The sequence below is a fragment of the Cydia fagiglandana genome, chromosome 9 (genome assembly GCF_963556715.1).
Source record: "Cydia fagiglandana chromosome 9, ilCydFagi1.1, whole genome shotgun sequence".
Taxonomy (NCBI): domain Eukaryota; kingdom Metazoa; phylum Arthropoda; class Insecta; order Lepidoptera; family Tortricidae; genus Cydia; species Cydia fagiglandana.
The window spans coordinates 18510824-18533486 of NC_085940.1; the positions used below are offsets into that span (position 1 = coordinate 18510824).

At 36.9% G+C, this 22663-nt stretch overlaps 1 protein-coding gene across 2 annotated transcripts in view; it reads right to left on the minus strand.

The window, feature by feature from the left end:
- Positions 1-20991, minus strand: part of LOC134667564 (lipase member H-like) — a 68686-nt gene extending 47695 nt beyond the window's left edge. The window contains exons 1-2 of one of the 2 annotated variants that reach the window (XM_063524996.1): positions 20830-20991; positions 14417-15330 (exon numbers count right to left, since the gene is read on the minus strand). In XM_063524996.1, the coding sequence (XP_063381066.1) occupies positions 14423-15330; positions 20830-20950 (1029 nt within the window). In that variant the 5' untranslated portion in view covers positions 20951-20991 and the 3' untranslated portion in view covers positions 14417-14422. Of the gene's footprint in view, positions 1-14064; positions 15331-20829 lie in introns of those variants that run through there. The other variant, XM_063524995.1, reaches the window with a different exon arrangement.
- Between the last annotated feature and the right edge of the window lie 1672 nt (positions 20992-22663).

A 22663-nucleotide genomic window follows, 5' to 3' on the forward strand; every position in this document is an offset into this window, starting at 1 on the left:
TACATAAATAAATATATTTTCACGACACCAGCTCGGAAAGGCTTACTTTGCACTTCAAAAACTGATAGCAAAGTTGCATTTTATTCACATGTGAGACAATGCAAATTTTGAGTTGTTTTCTTATGTTTGCTGGTAGAATTGACTTTTAAATGATGATTTTGGATGATAAATATTTAATATGATTCATTTGGATTTGATTTGGTTGATATTTTACATTTAATATTTGCTTCGAGTTGGTGTGGTGAAAAAATTTGTGTTTCACTCGGGGGCAAATTTTGTTTAACCCTCGTGCTTTGAAACTCTCGCAACGCTCAAGATTCCATTTTTCGAACCACTCGCTACTCTCGTGGTTCAATTTTGGAATCTTTCGCTACCTCGGGTATCAATATTAGAACGAGCGATTAAACAACAACGTTGCCCCCTTGTACAACAAATACCCTTTTTTTCTTTCTAGCACTGTAGTTTGTGAAGGACAATGTTTCTAAAGGAAAAAAGTACGTACCTAGCTTGTAAGCCAATTAATTAAAAAAAAGGAATTATCAAGCTGTAATGATCTTGGTGCATATTACTCACATTAATTTTCAGTAATACCTAACCCGATTTTTGAAATTACATTTAGCAGACTACGTGTAAAAAAAATATATAACGGATTTCTAATAAAGCTGCTGCTTTTGTTTTGCCTCGTATTAATTAGAAAATTATTAACCTCAGAAAACAATACATGACATCCATTACCAATACCTGTTTATTAAATTAATTACAAAATTTATAAAGAAAGGAAGACAAGCAACGGAAACATTTTTGTCGGTTTCATAAATTCCTTTTTAAGGTCCCGTTCGAAATTAATTAAAACTTCCCTGAATGTAAATGGATTAGGCGTGGGCTTTTAAAGATATGCAAAAATACACTAATTTCTTGCAAAACAAAGCAAAAGCTGTTATAATTTTAATAACAAAATACAATTTGAATACCAAACGAGGCGCGGTTACAAAAGAATATTTAAATACATAAACGATATTGGAATATAACAATGTGGCGGTTTAAAGGATGACTCACGTTAGACCGGACCGTGTCCGGGCCGGAGCTTCCGGCGCTTACTTTCCTATGACATGACAGTCGATCACGTGATGCTTTCAAGGAAAATGAAACTCTGGAAGCTCCGGCCCGGACAAGGCCCGGTCTAACGTGAGTATCCTTAACCAGCTTTTAATAGTACCTATTATTTGATATTTTCTGTCCTAAACGAAGCTGAGTCAGGCGTGTCTCACTCCGCGATTTCGTCGCTTTGCTACAGGTAGCTAAAAGTACATCCGTTCGGCCCCAATTTTGGGGTTTGGCATAAGCCGCGCGTGGCGCTGTCGCCACCTAGCGGCCATATCTGTGCTGATCGTAACAGACGCATTAAATTTTGTTAGAGAGTGAGTCTTCTGTACTTAGTACTATTATTTATTCTGTGGCTGAGTGCATAAAGCTTTTTTATCTCGGCAGCTTGAACAAGGGTAGGCAAGGTAGACTGGCGTTCAGGAGTGCAAGGAGATGTTTTAAAAACCGTATTACTAAGGCATTAAGGTCGACATCTATCCATGCACCTCTGGTTTGTTAAAAATATTAGTACTTAGAGAACGATACGCTAAACACCACCGTTAAATAAAACATAGCATTCTCCTGTAGTCGATGCACCGCGTCTCTGAATTAGAGGTGCGATTGTTTCCGTTACCGTTACAAAAAACGGTTTCTTATCGTTTCTGTACAATCACATAGGTTACATTGTAAATATGCGCTTAAAACAGTCAAAGCCTTGTCAATCAAAGATAATAGAGTGTATAAAAGGTTATTGTCATAGTAAATTTTGTAGTCACAGTAAATTTACTGCCAACTATCGACACAGGATTTTAACTAAAAATTAAAATACAAAAATATGTATATATAATGAATAATTTTGTGTATTTTAATTTTATCATTATTTAATTACAATTAAATTTATTTATATTATCGTTATTTATAAATTTTTTATTATCATTATTAATGATAATAAAAAATCTTGATTTTCCGCCGCAAGTTTTTTTCTTGGAAGTAGTCCAAATAATTGCTCAGAACAAAGCTGAGCCGAACGAAGCCGAAAATACCCGAACGCTATAATTTCATACCCCTGCTTTTACCACGGTTTCGTTTCACTAACGACCGGTATATCAATATCTCCCAACTAACAATGTAAAAGTTGCAGAACATTCTCAAAAATTCAGTAACATTATCGGGAATTTCCGGAAACTTACACGAGAATTTAAATTAAATTTCCAATGAGAGATTCCCTATGAGAATTATCAAAAAATGTACTATTAGTCTTATTTTAATAAACTCGTAAATAAGACAGTCAGTTAAAATAATTCATAACGGCGGTGTCCAGCGACTTCCTGAATAATTTTTATGGTTCGTAAAATTTAAGTTCTGAGAATATTCCGTATGGAAAATTTCGCAATTTTGGAAACTTCTCCTTGGTGAATATTACTCCCAACCCTACCGGTAACTGCAAAAATTTGATACTGCATTTGTACCCGATGCAGGTACTGAATACAGATAATAGAAAATTTAAGGCTTTCGTTTAAATTTATGCTCGTGTTTCGGGGCCGGATATAATTTAGCAACTAGGGCTGCCACTTTACATAATATAGCGGGGATAGCACTTAAATACGGAAAGCTGTAGTAAGCGGCTTATTTTTTGGTATGGATCATATTTAAAACAATTTTTGATAAGTAATAACGACTCCTCTCTAGACGTAGACGGCCAATAAGGCAGCCTAGAGCTAACGGCCCTATTCTAACTTTAAGATACGTCAGTTAATAGATCTAGAAAAGATATGGATTAGATATGTCAGTGTCAAATGTGACGTTTCTTCAAACAAAAACATCACTTTTGACACTGACACATCTAATCCATATCGTTTCGAGATCTATTAATTGACGTATCTTAAAGTTCGAATAGGGCAGTAAGAGTTCTGCGGGTCGTCTTGGGGTTTCACTTCGACCGAAGAAGACACGCCGGAGACGGATACCCTGACCCTGACCGACTCTCGGGAACACTCGGGTCCGTAGGACCATTATCATTACTCTATAACAGCTCGCCTTCTCAGAAAGTGATCTATATCGAAAGTGACGTTCTCAGAAAGTGACCTACACCGAAAGTGACGTCTTTTAGAAAGTGGAGTCCTCATAAAGTGACCTATTTACATAGATAATGAGATCCTTAGAAAGTGACGTGCTAAGAAAGTGACGTCCTCAGAACGTGACCTAAGAAAGTGACCGACTCACTCGCCCAATGGTTGTATTAACTAGAGATGCACCAGATATCCGGTTACTATCCGGTATCTGGCCTATCTGGCCCTTATTTTACTATCCGGCCGGATACCGGATAGTAAAATTGCTTGATTTCGGACTAAAGAAATTGGATTTAAGAAACAGACACGGTCATAATCATACTTGTTTATTATTTTAAAACAATTTACTCATTCCACTGACTTGCACGCGCACTCATTTCGAACCTAGAAATAAGTCCGCGCGAACGTTTACTAGGAAACAGGTCAAACCTGCAGAATGCGCACCTGAAAAACCGAAATGTAGGTATAGTTACGCTGGCCGAATATCCGGTATCCGGCCAAACAACTATCCGTTGCATCTCTAGTATTAACCATTGGGCGAGTGAGTGAACATTTCCAACAAAGTTTTGCGACACACCTTGTTTGGTCGCTTTTTTGGTCACAACTTTGTTTCGCTCGACCCAGTTTCAGTAACTGAATTATAAAATATGTTTTACCAATTTTTATCAACCCGAGTTACCTAGACTATACGGTGTAGGTATATTATTAATAGCAGGTACCATACCAAGGAACTTATTTACATAAAATACTATAAATGAACTCACTAAAAGTATATATCTACACGTCGCATATTATATTATTCAAGCTTCGCATTATCCTATCTTATTAGTACTGACTACCTACCTACTGGGTGTAGATCCGTGTAAAATTGATCACAAATGCTTTTTAGGGTTCCGTACCCAAAGGGTAAAACGGGACCCTATTACTAAGACTTCGCTGTCCGTCCGTCCGTCCGTCCGTCTGTCACCAGGCTGTATCTCACGAACCGTGATAGCTAGACAGTTGAAATTTTCACAGATGATGTATTTCTGTTGCCGCTATAACAACAAATACTAAAAACAGAATAAAATAAAGATTTAAATGGGGCTCCCATACAACAAACGTGATTTTTTACCAAAGTTAAGCAACGTCGGGAGTGGTCAGTACTTGGATGGGTGACCGTTTTTTTTTGGTTTTTATTTTTTTTGCATTATGGTACGGAACCCTTCGTGCGCGAGTCCGGCTCGCACTTGCCCGGTTTTTATATACGTTTTTTACAATCCTTAATGAAACCGTAAAGAGATACATTGTATGACCGTAACATTATTTGCGAAGATACATTAATCCGGCGATTACATCTCTGTTCCGCGGAGAGTAATTTATTATTATTTGGCTCCGAAATTAATTTCAACGAAACCGACCATTATTTGCATAATCTTTTTGATTCCCAAAATAATAGCAAGCTTTTCATACAGCCCGTTCAAAACTAAATGGTCGTATAAAAGCATTCATAGCCGCGTTTATACGACTTTAGGCATTTATAAATGTTAGAATTCAGAGTAAATATCGAGGTTTAGGATTTTGTATTTATTTAGATTCTGCGATTTGGTAATTATTCGCTATTTGAACGTTTGTGCAAATAGGATTCTGATTAGGTACTGTGTTAAATGTTAACCAGCATTCAAATGAAGCGATTCATTAATATGTTTTCATACGTAATACATATTTTAAGAGTAAATAGTGAAGCCCGGTTATTAGGTACTCGTAAAGGGTGACTTACGTTAGACCGGGCCGTGTCGGGGCCGGGGCTTCCGGCGCATCGTTTTCTATGGAAGGAATCACGTGATGACCTATAATGTCATAGAAAAGTAAGCCCCGGAAACGCCGGCCCGGACACGGCCCGGTTTAACGTGAGTCATCCTTAACAGGCCGGCCTGTAATATATATGTATAATAATATTAAAATATAAACTAATTTAATGTATAGTCAGCGTCGTATAGTAGGTAGCATCCAAAGTATTTACCTAAATAGTTCGGTTCGCCATACAAATAATATGGTGTACCGAAACTACCGAATACTTTGGATGCTACCTATTATACGACGCTGACTGTACGATTCCTACTGACCGGCTGGAGTCAGATAGCGTCGGAGCGCATTTTACATATGCCTAAAAGCTCCTCTTCACGTTGGGCCAACGCCAACGCCAACGAGGGACGCAGCCATGCGGTAGAATGAGATAGCAATATCACTTGCTCCCTCTAACGCATAAATGCGTCCCTCGTTGGCGTTGGTGTTGGCCCAACGTGAAGAGGAGCCTTAAGATACATTATGTAGGTATGGCAGAAGCGATGGAGTCCGTCCGGAGCCGTCCGCATTCTCAATAGTACCACAGAATAAATCATAGTACTAAGTACAGAAGATTCACTCTCTAACAAAACGCGTCTGTTGCGATAAGGACAGATATATATATAACCGCTAGGTGGCGCAAGCGCCACGCGCGGCTTATGGCTAACCACCAAAATTGGTGTAGGATGGATGAACTTGTAACTTATACTTGTTGCGACGCGACGAAATCGCGGAGTGAGCCACGCCTGATAGTACATACATTTATCAGAGCTCAGAGGGCCTACCGCGAACCACGTTCGACGTGTTGCCTCCCTGTCACACTTACGTACGAGTTTACAAGTGTGACAAGGAGGCAACACTTCGAACGTGGTTCGCGGTAGGCCCTCTGCTCTCTGCCTATACCGGGAACAGCGGAGCGGCAAATTGCCACGGCCCCACGTGAAATTAACAGGAAATACAAGTTTATTTTGCAAGCCCGCTGTACACACATCCTGTATGGAAAACTACTAAAATAACTATACAGAGATACAAGATTTCTCTCTCTCTCTCTCTTTATGTCGCATAGAGTCGCACCAAACAAAGTCTGCAGCGGATTTGATAGCCCACGCAGTGTAAGTGTTATGTATACGTCATAATTTCATAGAAGTTTGACGTTTAAAATGACACTTGCAGTGCGTGGGCTATCAAAATCGCTGCAGACTTTTTACGGTCTGACTAATATAAATTGAATGATTGATTCCATCAAGAAAGACTTTATTTTAAACAGGGTAGTAGAGTTAGACCAACCTAAGTTGACAGCGATTTTGTTAGCACAGACTGCGCAAGTGTTATTTTAAACATCGTAATTTCATAGAAGTTTGATGTTTAAATAGTACTATAATATAAAATTGCCTACAGTTTAATTTCTGAACCCGATTATAAAACAAATGAGTCATAACTAACATTTAATTATAGTTCGTTTTTTTTAGCATTAGAAAGAACTTGCAAGAAGGTAAGCGATCTTAACACGTCTTTTAATTGAAAAACGCTTTTTAAAAATCAAAAACGATTACTTATGAAAGCAGAAGAATATAAATGATCGTATTAGATTCATAATTGTTACATACTTGCCGTAACTTATTTTTAAAATGTGTTTTTCAATTAAAAGACACATCAAGATTGTTTACCTTATTTCTAATGCTAAAAAAAACTAACTATAGTACATCCCCATTCCCCAGCTTAGTCAAAACCGTCCAAAGAGTCCAATTAGCGCAAAAACACACCAACGCTATTAACGAATGACCGCTCATTATAAGTTGGGCAACTATTTGTTCGTGTAACGAGCCATCTTATAGCGTAAATGGGAACTCTCCTACTACTAGTTCTCAGCATTTAATTTCAAAATAACAGAATACCGATATACGATGTGGCTAAAAATAACTACATTCCCGTCGCCAGGGAGTTTATGGGATTATACCCGAGCATTTCGGGGTTGGTCCCATAACTCCCATAGTAAAAGATGGTCAGTATAATCCCGAAACCTCAACGGGAATGCAGTTATTTTTTAGCCACCTTGTATATAATTTCATAGAAGTTTGACGTTTAAAATTGTTGCAGATTTCTCATGGTATGAATCTGCTTTTACGATGGGCCAACCCCTGAAATCGCAAAAGAAAATCGCCTGTTCCACAAAAACATTGACACGAAAGTTTTATTAAACTACTGAAAACTCTGGATTGCCTTCATTGGCCGTCCAGAGAAGAATCGTTAGAGCTATATGCTCCAGGGGTGGAAGTGAAAGATGCATAAGATGCGAGTTGGAACAGTGGCTGTTAACAGCCACTGGCGGCCTAGCCAAGGTGACAGTCGCTTGCGCTTCGCCATCGAATCGCTTTGTGTCTCTCTATCTCTCTTCCAAATTAGTGTGACAGTGACAGTTGCGTTTCGATCGCTACAAAACGTAAGCGATTGACGTGTTGGCTACGTGGCCCGGGTAGAAAGCGGCGTACACCTGTCGACACCCTTGAGCCGCTCACACCGGTGTTGCTCCTGGTAGTCTTCACGACGGCAGTTTCAGGGGCCCATCTAGTCAGCGGCAAGTCACCACCTGCCCCGATAACGTGTGTTAGCATTGTTATTGCAGTAGTCCGGACTTCTTTACCAACTTCAATTCATAGACCGGTATACTGTTCACTTTTTCTACAATAGTCCCAATGCCTACTGCGACCGGTTCATAGGTGTCTATTTTTGCGCCTGTGAACGAATTCCAGCAGGCGTTCTACATGACATTAAAGCTCTCCAAAGGGCCTCTACGTGTTGAATCTATATCCCCACGCAAGCCTATCAAAAGACCGGGATTTATAGGCCTGTGAAATCAAAAATGAAGATATAATAATAAACTAAAACTATGCAGTATCGTAAACAAACCAGGATTCTCTAATTACATAGAGAGCGCTCAAGACTGCATACTGCATTATTCTCACTGACACATTAACACACATGCACCTGCATTCGGTAACGTCTTCTATTAGATACCGTAGATTCACTTCTATAGATGCCGCATTATACATTATACTAACACTCTCGCTCGTACAGCCTTTAAAAGGTCTTCACCAGTAGGTAAGTGCAATTGGCCCAATTCCTAGCGGATGACACGGATTCTATCATCAAAATTGGATTTGTCAAAAATGTAAGTTACACACAATTTAATTAGTCATTTTTAATCACACGGTCATGATACATGGACATTATATTTAAACAAAAAGGTTTTTTTTTTACTGCGGCATATTGTTGATAATTTTAACAAACGTTTGCGTTTGTGTATTAAAGCTAAAGGAGAATGTATTGCAGATATGTCATTTTGTATGAATTAAATAACACATTTTTATATAATGACATTTGACACACATACAAATACTCCTTAAAAAAATTGTCAAGGTATATGCGTCATCTGTTAATGAGACAGTAATCTGTGGCTTAGATTTATACATCGAATATACATATAGATATGCATCTCGCCTAAGTTGAACCACATGAATTGTATTTAGGTAAGATTATTCTCAAACAAATAAGATATACATATCTACGGGGGCGTACGATTATTAAAAAACGAGAAATTTGTTCCTTACGAAAAAAATATAGGAACATGTTTTCCTTTCTCAGAAACCAAATCCAAAAATGATTTCGTTTTAAGTAAATATTAATAAAAACGTAGTTCTCGATATTACAGCGCAGTTGACATGCCAGCGCATGCTACCTTCTCGGAAATGAATTCAAATTAAAAATATCAAAGCACAAGCCGCGTTTAAATGAAACTTCCCGGGTAAGTATTGATCCCTATACATTCAATTTGGAAAAGGTTGGTGTGTTACCGACGAAAACTATGGAGTAGGTATGATGCTTTAATCAATCGTAAATCTTTAAAAAATCTTAAATAATTTTGTAAATTTGCTAAATACATAAAGAAATCTCCATTTAATTTTGTTTCTACTGTGATATTGTATTTTTGATAAAAATTTCTTCCGCGTAAAAATCTTGATTTCGCGCGGGTCCTCCACTATCGTCCTAATTCTAAGATGGCTACGACATAATATAACTCCTTGTTTAGTTTCTGCCAGCGTCTGTGGGCCCGAATCGGATTATGAAGTAGACATCTATTAGACATCACCAAGATACGATAACGATATGTTTAAGATCTAACCTGTCAAATTTGACATTTGCGCGATTCTGGAGATACTCTTAAACGATTTCCACTTAGAGATCTAATTCATATCTAATATAATATATATCTTACTCTATCTAACGTAAAAGTGACATTAGTTGCGCTGCAAAAGAGAACTAGTTGATATCTAAACTATAACGTATCTAGAATGGATCTAGAACGTGTCGTCTCTTGTGAATATCTTGAAGTTCGAATACGGCAGTTTACTGTGTACTGTGGCAGTGTTTGTTACTCGCAGATGCATTCGTTATGCACCGAGTAATTCGGTCGGTACTTATTGTACCTATAAATTCTGGGAATTCCCCATTCGTAGGTTTTAATGGCGTGAAATAATCGTAGCGAGAGATGTACGGTGTGCTTGGAAAGTGTAGGATTATTATGGGCTGCTGTAAGACTGTGGATATATTATTGAGCGTAATGGCTGTCTTGATTTATTTGGACTATGATTGAACGAGCGTTAGCGAAGTTCTCCGTTTTTGTTATGATGTTCTCTTTTACGGGTTGCATTACTTGCATTTCTCCACCGATTCTCGTCAAATTTTGTGAAGTACCTAAGAAGATTTTTTTTGTTGATTCTGTTTATGGATTTTTTTCAAAATAGCGCAGCCATTTATTCAGGTTAGTAAGTTAAGATGCAGTTCCACCGAAATCCCAACATTTCTTCTTAGCATTCCTACATCTGTTCCTCTGACATACTGACTGAATAAGCCCGATATCCAAAGCTACCTTCTCAGTGCAGTATTAAAACCACTGCGAAGAATACCTTTCTGTCGCACGCAGTCGTAATTCACCCCTTCCGTGACTTATGGCCACGATTTATTCTTCTTATTCAGAATATCTTATGGAGATTCATAAATTGAGAGCAATATCTCATCTGGGACAGTGTTGCTACGGATTTTTGTCATATTTCATTCCTTGAGATTCGGGAGATGGAATGACGTGTCACTTGAAATGTTTTCTGCCGTGCGTAGGCATAGTTTCGGCGGATTCGTAGCTCCCTAGTCATAAGATAAATGATAACAAAAAAAGTAAATAATTGCAAAGATTCATTTATTAGAAAATAACACACCAAATGGTCGTCTTCGTCATTTGTCTAATATAAATTCTACATATTAACCATATTGGTCCATTGGTAACAACTTTGTTGCATCGTTGTGGCTTTTGCAAATAAATTGTTATGTATTAAAATTACAATAAGTGCCAATAGGCGAGGATCCTAGATATTTTTAAGTTAAATTTATAATTATACCTGGCTTCATTCATCTAAACAAATAATATGTTAGTGAGATATTTAGATGATATTTCTTGTAAAACTTTAGTACGCCTCAAATAAATTAAAGAGCAAACTACTTACCTACTTTTCTTTGAATTTAATAGCCATGTTGATATCGAGTTACATACCTTTTTTTTAACTTGTTGAACCTTTATTAGATTTTTTTTCTACTTTCTACTAAGTACTACGTTGAAATCTTTCCTTTGACATGCATCAAATATATATATATACCTATATAATATTCGCCACTGAGCCCCACTTGCATCATCCCACTACCTCGGGCTTAATCGGTTAAGCAGTTAACTCAGTGTCAAATTTTACTGGTAACCATGGTAACTCCAGGTTTAACCTGTTAACCCGAGTTAGTGGGATGGTGCAAGTGGCCCTGAATGCAAAGTTAAGGTTACCGGAAGTTAACATTGTATACACCGCTATCCGACTTGGGTGCGTGTCGAGTAGCATTGTCCTACCCCTTTGTTCTCCGCCTGTCCCAGGCTCCCAGGGCTCTAATATATTTCTTTCCGCCATTGTTTTCAGGCAGATAAGCCGTCACCCTATTTATTTAACACCATTATACAACTTTGCGGGAAAGAGGGATTTTCTGGTCTGTTATGGAAAATTCGACTAAGATGATTATATTAATAAGTCTTTGATAAAAATTCAAATAATTTAAGCTGTGTAAATGTTACTTTTTTATCTGCAATTTCTGAGAGTTGCTAAAAGTCATTGTTGAATATCCCGCTAAATATAATATTTTAAACTTTCGCGTTTTGAACACATATTAACTCACATTATAGACGGGTCTAACGCGAATTATATTCAATTACCTTGATTTACCGACATTTCGACACAGGTTCGAATAATAAATAAATAAATAAAAAATATAAATAAATAAAAATAATAAATAAAAAAAAATTCGCGTTAGACCCGTCTATAATGTGAGTTAATAGATATCCCGCTAAATGTACGACCAAAAAATACGTTAGGCGCTAATGAAACATTTTAAATATTTAAGAACAACTATATTTCTACTCTTCTATTTACTACACATCTAAACTTAGTTTATTATACCGTTAAGCGATGTGCTGTGATAGGTTTTACTGTATCATTATGTCTGTATTCCTAATATAACATATACCTATAGTTTTTGTAAGTTTTATTATGTTTGTTAATTTATTTCTTTGTTCCTTAATATTATTAAAATAGTTAGTTTATATTTTGTACTTTTTTTGTGGCAATAAAGCAATTACATATACATATGTAATTATGTATGTTCCACCAAAACTTGATAACTATTTCCATGCATACTATTTAGTTTAAAGATCCTACTATATCTACTCAAAACGCACTTCTTGCACGCCAGTGGTCCATTTTACGTAGAATACAGTTTACTATGGTCTCAATATATAGATAAAATACTGACTATTTTTACTATATAGTTAAATAATTGTAGTTATTTAAATCGAGTTCATTATAAATTAATTAAAAGCTTTTAAATACCTTAAACTGATAAGTTTTATATAAAGGCCCGAGCCGGAATGCGCCTGTTTCTCGACTATCCAGTAATGGGTCCTTTTCCGTACAGGCCCGAATCTCAAACCGACTTAATTAAGTCAACAAAGGAAAACGCTTTATTTTATTTACAATGCCGACCATAATCGACAATTTGGACTTGGTTTATTGCCTGGAAGTAAATTTATTTACGGGTAGATTTGTTTCTGTTGCTGTTTATTATTAAAATATAGGCTTTTTTGAATGACTTTAGCTTATTAGCATTTATTATATCTGTAGCGATTTTTAGGTTGTTTGTAATTTGAAGTAACTTATTATACAGTATTTTTTAGGGATCCGAAGCCAAAGTAATAAAACGGAACCCTTATTACCCTTCAAATGGATCATGTTCATTAACTCTGATCACGTTTAAGTTACGTTTACCGTATTATAAAATGTATTCATATAAAGGTTAAACAAGATAACGACCAATTATGGTTGTACCCTACTTATTAAAGTAGGTACTAAGCGTTATCTAGTTAAGTCATAAGAAAACAAATACTTAATTCTTTGCTAAGGGCGGTAGAGCTCTGCTATTTTGGGGTGTTGAATAATATAATTATGAGTTATAAATACATGTGTTGTAATATTTTTTTACAATCTTCTGCAACTATAGTTGAAAAAGATAACTTTGAAAATAATAAACACAAAGATACGAGATATCTTTGATCATGCTAATTTGGGTTTAGCGCTTTTTTTCTACTCATAATTTGGTTTGCCAATTATAGCCAAAGCAAAGCGTCTTAGTAACATGTGACAAGGTAAATTTTACCTAGATCTTATTAAGATAATTTATAAACAACTAATAATTATTATCCTTCAACTACATACCCTATTTATTTAGTTTATAAGATGAACCACAAATATGTACGATAAAAGCCTGATCTTAATTTAATGCTCAGATTCCTTCCACTTCGCGGACTAGTGCCCGCCGATAATTGCATTCCCGGCCAAGGCATTTCCATATTTCTGCCGCGTTTACAGGGAGATGGAAATGTAAATCCGATTTTTTTCTCTACAACCATAATTGACAAATAACAATTTTTGACCATGGATGTTGTGTGGTGGTTGGTAATTAGGGATCAAAATTTTTTGTTCAAAACTGCTAGTTAATCTAAAAGCGAATGGATTGTGAGTACTGAGCTGATTAGGTACCTAATTTCGTTCTCCGTGTTTGTTTTCAAAAGGCCCAGAAGCTTAATAGAAGAATCTGAGGCCGAAAATTCTTTATTTATAGTCTGTGTTGTGTTATGTTTCGATACGCAAGAGCGATAGAGAGGCAGATAAAGAAATTTAGATTTTCGCATTTCGCGGTATGACCTCTGCTATTGATTGACGACTTAAAAATAATCCTTTACTTAAATATATATATTTGCTATTTGTATTATTACTGACCAAGTGTACCTACGTTAGTAGGTAAATGTAAAGAGGCGTGTAATTTCTTGATTTTGATTAGGATGGCGTGAAAGCGTAAATTAAGTGACTGATTAATGATTGATCGAAATAAATTAAAATAACATTATCAAATTAATTAGCCTGCCTTTTAACTTCGATTAGTTGAGTCCGTGAAAATCATTTGAGCACCATTTGTCACGATATCTACAAAATGGCACGTGTACCCCTACATCATGTACCTATGCACGCTGACTAGCATTTATTGATGTGATCTGTTGTGATACTTGTTAACTGTATCTTAGCAAAAAAGAATTTGATTCTGGTTCATCATTGGTAGGTACACGATAGCAAATATTAAGCCATACCTATATGAAAGTGAACATTTTTTTAAAAGGCGTCAATATTTAGAAATATGTACATAATTAAGAGCCAACAGGAGTGGTCATTCCTCCATACAAACGTGAGGTCTTAGTCTTAGTCTTTTGTGAGGTACTTGCAGCGCGAATGCAATAATAGTAATAGTACGAAATGACCAAATGACCGTGACCTTACTTGTTTGGGGACAATACTTCATTGTAACTACCTACCTATGTGACTAAACAGCATTTCAAAAGATTTACACTGTCATTATGAATGCAAATGAACGAGTTGGAAATATGAAACAAGCATTTTACGGTAGTATTTAATGTCAAGTTGATAGCGAAATCAACAATCAGTCTCTAACTAGTAGATTTCTAGTCTACCTAATCATGATATTTTAAAAATCAACTATTACAATGTGGGAAGGCAATTTGTCGGTGGAAAAAGGAGAGATCTAACCTTCACACCTATACAGTTTAATACATCAAAGTTTTAGTGTCATGAAGCGATATTAAAATAAGTTTTTAATTTAGCCTTAACACCAGTAAAACATATGCAAGTTAATTTATTTAGGCCTATATGTACTACCTAATTACAAGAATATGTGATCTTATGAAAGACAGACGCTATATTTTCCACAACAACAAATTGGTTTTCCACAACATATTAAATTCCATATCCACCAGTAGACGCATAAAACACTCCAGTAGCGTTCCCAGGGTTTGAATATCCAGCAATAGTAACTTCATTGCCAGCACACTTTCCTTTTGAGAAGGACTTATATGAATCGCACGCCCACGCCAAATACGCTCCAGGGTGGTGGACCGTCTTAGCCCAGAGCGTGACGCAAGCTTTGTGACTACATTTCGCTTGGTCAGAGTCTCCTTTCACCGGTACAAGTCCTTCGTTGCAATCAGGCTGCTTATACCCTTTATTAAGGAAAAAATCCGCGTCAGCTAAGACACTCGTTGTTCCTAATCCGCCGGCATTACAGTGGTATACCTCCACGTATTCCGCAAGCCCTGAGCGGATCTGCTCTTCGATAAAACTGTTTGAGAAGCAAGGACCGGCAGGATCTATCCCAGTTATTCTCCAAACCTTCTCTTTGGTCAGCATATTGAATTCGTAACCAGCGTTGCCCAAGATCTGGCTTCCCAAACTGTGGCCAACGCAATGAATTTTCGAAGATGGAAATCCTTTCGCTCTCAAATCAGATAAGAATTTTCCTAGTGCTTTCCCGATATAGTATACATGGGATACTGCTCTGCCGTAGCCATAGCTGTCTGATTTGCCGTGGACCAGAGAAGTGTATGGAGAATGATCTATAATGATAAGATAGGTATCTTGTACATCCTTGAAGGTTTGTCTGATAAGTTCTTCCGTTTTTCTGGTTATGTTTGACTTGAAGCCAGGGACGAAGAAGACTAGTTTCCTGGTAACGTCTAGATTATATGATTTGGTGAGCTCTTCTGCGGCAGTGTCAATGGGGTAGCTGTTGTTATAATTGTTCTTGAAGTCGTAGAAGTATACTTGGACTCTGGATACATCTCTGTTTAGAGTTTTGTTGTGGTCACCTGGAATAGAAAAGGTAAATAATTAAAATTATTGGATCAAAACAAATACTATCAATTTGGACCTAACTATGGATAAATTCAATCTCAAATTATCTAGGGAAAAGAAGAGTGCCTATGAAGTACTTAGTGCGTAGCCAAGATGACAATCGCCAATAAGTGCAAGTGAACCTAATGACATGACTCACAGTGCATTTCGCGTCAAGCACATGCGCGAACGATACCTACTATAAAACCAAGTATTTATAAATTATATATGCCTAGGTACCTAGGGAGCGCTGGTGGCCTAGCGGTAAGAGCGTGCGACTTGCAATCCGGAGGTCGCGGGTTCAAACCCCGGCTCGTACCAATGAGTTTTTCGGAACTTATGTACGAAATATCATTTGATATTTACCAGTTGCTTTTCGGTGAAGGAAAACATCGTGAGGAAACCTGCATACATCTGCGAAGAAATTTAAAGGTGTATGTGAAGTCCCCAATCCGCAATGGGCTAGCGTGGGGACTATAGCCCAAGCCCTCTCGCGCTCGAGAGGAGGCCTGTGCCCAGCAGTGGGACGTATATAGGCTGAGATGATGATGATGATGAGGTACCTATAGTTGTCTGAGTACCTGCCCACAACACAAGCCTTCTTGAACTTACCGTGGGGTTTAGTCGATTTGTGTAGGAGTGCCCTATCGTATAGGTAATATTATTCATTAATTTGATTCTATTTTTATTTCAATCTTACTCCTCTTCAACTCCTTACAGCAGCTATCAACCCGCCTATATCTACTCATAAGTAAGACCTTTTCGAAAGGTCAACGAAAGGTCTCAATTCCAAATCTGTCTGACATCTATTCTATTGTTGGCTTCCTTTATTTATTATGTACGACATTTCCGTCTGAACTTATATTTTATTATTACTGACGCATGACCCAATTAAAATTGTATTTTCAGTACAGTCGCCATCAGATAACATCGGAGCGCCTAAGGCGCTCACAAATATCTAAACTCACTTATATTGTCAAGGCGTTAGAGTGCTTGTTCAGATATTTTTAAGCACCTCGGCCGCTCAGACATATGATTGCATACAACTTTAACCTCTAGCATCCTACGGTTCTAAAAGAGCCCACAGATTACCAGTTCGCAGAACGATATCAGCCTGTCAGTTGTTCGGAACTGTCACCTTTTGCGATTAACTGAGAGGTTGATACTTATCCGGCGAACTGGTAATCTGCGGGCCCCTTAATACTAGTACAAATTACCTCCAATGAATTTCAATCATTATTTAAAAGGAACAGAGTTGCTTTTGTTTTGTTCCGTTTGATAAAAATAAACTTGGATAACCTTTTATGATCTTCGAGTAAGTCGCTATTGGGAATACCATACATGAAATACGAGTGCCTACAATTATATTTCTCAAGAAAACTCGAACTAATTTATTTGGGGAAAGTCCAAGTTCCTTCAGAAAACCACATCTGTCTCTACCTACGAGTGTTACTCACTATATTATTTATAACTTTTATAAGAAAACAGATAGTTTTACATTTGTCGTCAATCTTTCCATGCGTCACTTTCACAAAGTGATAGTTGTGCGTGACCTTTCTCATTCGTAAATACCTTTATTTATATTTATTTATATAGCCCCTTAGACTGGGTGAGAGAAATTTGTATGTGTTGGTTGCTGTCTTCTATTCCTATAAGAAATCTCTCAACTCAGTGTGCCTGTTGGCAAAGGCCTCCTCCAATAGCTTCCATTGTTTCCGGTCTTGGGCAACTCTTCTCCATTTTGGTCCCGCAGTGAGCTTCGGCTCATCCTCCCAGCGTATTTTTTATCATCCTTGACTTCTTTTGCCATCTCTTGGATACCAGGAGCCCGTTTCTCAAAAGCTTGTAACTTGTAATACAAGCGGATGTCACTTTTTTACAGCTTTCGCTAGAAAGGGACTTTCACTTTTATTACAAGTTACAAGCTTTTGAGAAACGGGCCCCAGTTTGTTATGATTTGGCTCCTCGTAAATACCTATACCTACTTTATGATGGCGCTAACCGCTATATTGAAATTTGACACGTTTTAATTAAGAGCAAATACCATAAAAAAAAATATGTGAGTAATCGACTATATTTTGCAATGGCAAATCCCAACTAAAATCTTAAAATGGTAGAATAAACTCAATAAAATCAAAAACAGGTCTAATTATACACTAAAGTGTCATTCTATGGAACTTGCTAACTATGTAAACAAACCGCCATATTGAAACTGTCAAAAATGATGAATTTACTAGGGACTTGTTTACATAGCTAGCAAGTTTCATAGAATGACAGTTTAGGTACAATCGACAGTGCCTTCCATTTAGATTTAATAACTTGTTACGGTTTTGAACTGGTTTTGATACGACCTTAACGATCGATCGTTTTAGTAGTAGGCGTGCATTTCACGTACCACTTTCACTTCATTTCGCATGCACCAATCAGCGTGAGCGATCTTCAAGGTCATATCAAAGTAAGGAATTGTATAATATTCTAGACCAAATTATAACTATTGTGACATCTCTCTTTATTTATTCAACTAATTTAAGCAATCGAATTTATCTGTTTAACTGTTGGTAATGTATTATTTCTTGATCTCTATTTGTTTGTTTTTTGATACTGTTTTTTTGTTTTTATGTGATATTTTATTGCATGGCTTTTGTCTATATAGCAAATAAAGATCTGAATACTGAATACTAAGATCAAAACATCGTTAATCTGAATAGGGCTTATAGACCGACAAGAAATTAAAACATGGCAATATCGTATTGTCGTCCCTTTTAATTTAAGAAAACGGGATGACGATACTACGATGTTGCCACTTTTTGTCGTCCCTTTCAATTTAAGAAAACGGGACGACACTACGATGTTGCCACTTTTTAATTTCTACAATTTCTTATCGGTCTATATCGGCCGGATTCCAATTTTAAGATACATCAATTAATAGAACTAGAAACGATATGGATTACGTATGTCAGTGTCTAATGTGACATTTCTTCAAACAAAAACGCCAATTAATAATTAATAGACCTAAAAACGATATGGACTACATATGTCAGTGTCAAATGTGACGTTTCTTCAAAGAAAAACATGACTTTTGACACTGACTTATATAATCCATATCGTTTCTAGATCTATTAATTGGCGTATCTTAAAGTTCGAATCGGGCAGAGTCTATCAAATTTTTAATCAGTACAACCGAGTGTCAGTATCGATCGATGTAAGGTCAGCCAGTGTCAGCCGCGACATGTGACCTTAATGTAGTAGGTACGCGTTTATTTACGGCATTTTCATTACATATTTATACGGTAAATTGACAGAATTTATACTGGTAACGTGATTTGCTAGATTCCCGAAAACTGATGATGGCTGGGCTGATCGGTAATCACGTGGTGCTTTCCATAGAAAACGAAGCGCCGGAAGCTCCGGCCCTGCCCCGGCCCGGTCTAGCGTGAGTCATCCTTATCTTAGTAAATCTTTGTTGTTTTTCTTCGTGCTGTTCTTTTGGTATACAGGATGAAATTTTATTATCATTCCAGGTGTGTGATTCCGCTGATTTCAGTGGAATAGCCAAATTTTTTTATCGCGATTTCGGCATTATTCCCATGACAAAGTTATATTTAGGTTTAGTAATTAAGTTTAGTTTGTTATGGTTCATGTTTATTTGGAATTTATTGCGCAAGAATAAGGCAAACGATTGCATTTCCCAATGTCTTTTGCGGCTGTGCATAGTGAGTTTGTATAGTAAACCTTATCACAATGTAATAAGGTCACATATCGCTTGACACTATAACTAGGTAAATAAGTGCATTGAGGAGGAAACAGCATGTAATAATTATGTCATCCGTTCTGTGTAGACATTGAGTTCCAGACAGACGGTACGTTTTTGAGTTAATTATATTATTCTTGGATACGACAAAATACCAGTATTGTGCCAAATAGGTACCTTACTACTTCAAAACAATGAGTCTTATGTATTATTCTCGGCGTTAAGCTCCATTTAGACGGTTCACGACATGCAGCTGCAATAAGGATGATTCACGTTAAACCGGGCCGTGTCCGGGCCGGAGCTTCCGGGCATCGTATTCTTTTTTTTAGAATTTCGAAACCGTTCTGTTAGATCTGTCAGTAACAAGCATTATCTAGATAGAGTCTGTTCGGAATGAAGAGTCGTGGAAAGTATTGGGCCCCATACATTCCACGACTCTTCTTCCGCACAAACTCTACCTACTTAATATGTTAGCATAAATTGAAGGTCCTTGATCAAAGGAAATAAGAGATCTTCTTGTGTAATACCTCTGTTGGTAATCTTGTTTCTTGTTTTGATTTCCTTAAACATACACCAATGTACGGTGTGGATTACTATGTTTAACTTTGTCAAGTAAAACATTTTGTTAGCTATAGCGCCGCATTAGCGGATATGGCACACATTAGTTATGTGATTGTTGACAGATTTCAAATCGTATGATGAAGTGGTCGCGTGAAAAATCGGTTTTAGGTAGGTACAATCGGGGATATTCGAGGTGATGCCGGCATTTGCAAATTAATGTCCCCGATTGTACTTCTCCTACTTCGCACTTAGCCAATAATTCTACAGATTTTTGTATTAGTGTACCTACAGTACCTACCTTATAGATATTTCCTTTTTTAAAGCGGATTTAAATACGACTAGGATAAAAATCCGCTCTTTAGTTTTGGAGGTAAGGCCCGACTTCCCACCCACACGCACCTATATTTTTTTGAAGACGCGTTTCCTTCATGAATCATTGAAATACACGATTTAAGTACCTACCTATTTTAAGTTAGGTATGTTTTTAAAATTGTGCAAAGAAAGTTTCATGTTCTTAATTTTGTGGAAAACTTTAATGTATAGATACTATTAAGTATTTTTTTTTAAATATATTGAAGTTTTAAATTAAGTCCGCAAATAAGCAAAAGTGTAACATGTGGACATGTCAGATTAATGGTATCATTAAATTACTACTTGTCAGCTAATTAAATATTTAACTACGCCTCAATCGTTTTCGTTATTAATCTTACATCATACTAATCGATTCACGCAGCTCGCCTACCAAATAAAACAACAGTGATTGTTGGTTCCAGAAAACGACTAAAATTGGCTATTAAGTCTCTTATTTTCTCAAGTAAACAAATAATTCTAATAATTCCTTGAGGTAGGTTAAAATAAAATATCTGAGAGACCGAGCTTTGCTCGGAAAACATATAAAAATTCAAAAATCCGCGTTTCCCAGAGATAAGAACTAGCTAGATCGATTTTTCGCCCTCGAAAACCCACATATAGCAAATTTCATCGTAATCGTTAGAGCCGTTTCCGAGATCCCCGAATATTTAAGTACATAAGTATTGAAATAAATAAATATACAAGAACTGCTTGTTTACCTAAAGGTATAAGAATAAGATCAATAAACTTCGGCAAACTTGACCGTGACGTTTTTAATCCTAAAAAGCTAAGTATATATTAAGGTACTTACATGAAACAGAATGATTTAATATGCTATTAAACACCCAATCTCCACTTATACTCGCTAAAATGGTTAACATTATAAACACTGATATAAATGTTGACAGCATTATAGACTTGAATTTGACCATGATAAGAAACAACTGGCTACCGCCGCGAGCGGCGGTCAGGCAATAAATACTGTGAATATAGGCACAAAACGTAACGTGAGAGGCTTGACAATGAAAAAACGTCCTTATTACCTTGTGTTAAAGTATTATTTAAATTTTATTTGATAATTAGTACAAGTTTGGGACAATCGAGACGGTGATTTGAAGTAAAATGGCGGAAGGTCGCTGGTAAGGAGTGTTGGTTAAGACGTTGTGTGCTATTATGATGTGATACGGTATTCTCAGGCTTGGTGGGTTGTTATCTGATTATATATTTATAAATGGCAACGATGAGGCGGACTGTGATACACAATATATAATGTGAAGTAAGGCTGTATTTAAGGAAGAAAAGGTAGGGGAAGAACCGTAGGTATTCGTTCATTTAAATCTAGTAAGGAAAAAGTGCATAATATGACTCAGATCAAACAAATACACAAAATAGTTCCTTACCTACAGATGACAGGAAAACCTATTAGAAATGTGCAGTCAAGCGTGAGTCGGACTTAATGTACGGAACCCTTGGAACGCGAATCCAACTGGCACTTGGCCGGTTTTTATTAGCCGAACTACGAGTATACCCCTACCCTATTCTAATCAAAATGTAGAGCAAGTAGCTAGGAATCTGTAAGTTCAATCCCAATTATCACGATCCTAGGAGTTGAATCAAGAGGTTGGGAGATGGCACAATAGTAAGGCGGATGGCGACCTATTTTGATCATTCTAATAATACCTAACATTTGAAATCCCGAATAATCGAAAATTCCTTTTTTTTTTAACTAGAAATTCTGAACGTACAATAATTAAATGGTACATTATCCTTGCAGCTGTCTGACCTTCGATATTAAACAAGCGAGTTTTTTTCTCACTTGCTCTGAGGGGCTACCGCGAAAACCGAAATTCGCAAATTGCGGGGATTTTTCTCCTTTACTCCAATGATGGCGTAATTAGAGTGACAGAGAAAGATGAACGCAATTTGCGAACTTCGATTTTCGCGGTTATAGCCCTGTACCGTGACCGGGACCCACTATCGGACAGGCACCCACACGGTTCTACGACCCGCAAACAAAAAATCATCAATACATAAATGTTTAGGACATAATGACATGACGCTTACTGCGAAACTTATCAGTTTTTCCTCTTTCGTAGCTACAAGTAGTCGAATACCTATGTACCTACTTATTGGTTAGGTATTATAGTAAATCTTGTAAAAATTACCTATAGGGGAAGCTTGTAACAGAAACAAACATTTCTTTACATAAATACTCGGGTGACTGTTATATAGTTATTGGCCACTAATTTAACATAGTAATTGGCCACTCCTAACAATAAGGCTTAAATCGGTTTGTTTTTTCTGATTTGTTAGGAGTGGCCAATTACTATGTAGTGGCCAATAACTAAAGTGTCATTCTATGGAACTCGCTAACTATGTAAACAAACCGCCATATTGAAATTGCCTCTGAATGATGAATTTACTAGTGACTTTTGTTTACCATAGTTAGCAAGTTCCATAGAATAGCACTTTATAGCACTCACCCTACATTTTTTTTACACCACATCGGTGGCAAACAAGCATACGGCCCGCCTGATCGTAAGCAGTCACCGTAGCCTATGGACGCCTGCAACTCCAGGACATATTAATTAAGCAACATTTTCTCATTCACTTCACTCTCTAAAGTTTAACTTCTTATTTACACG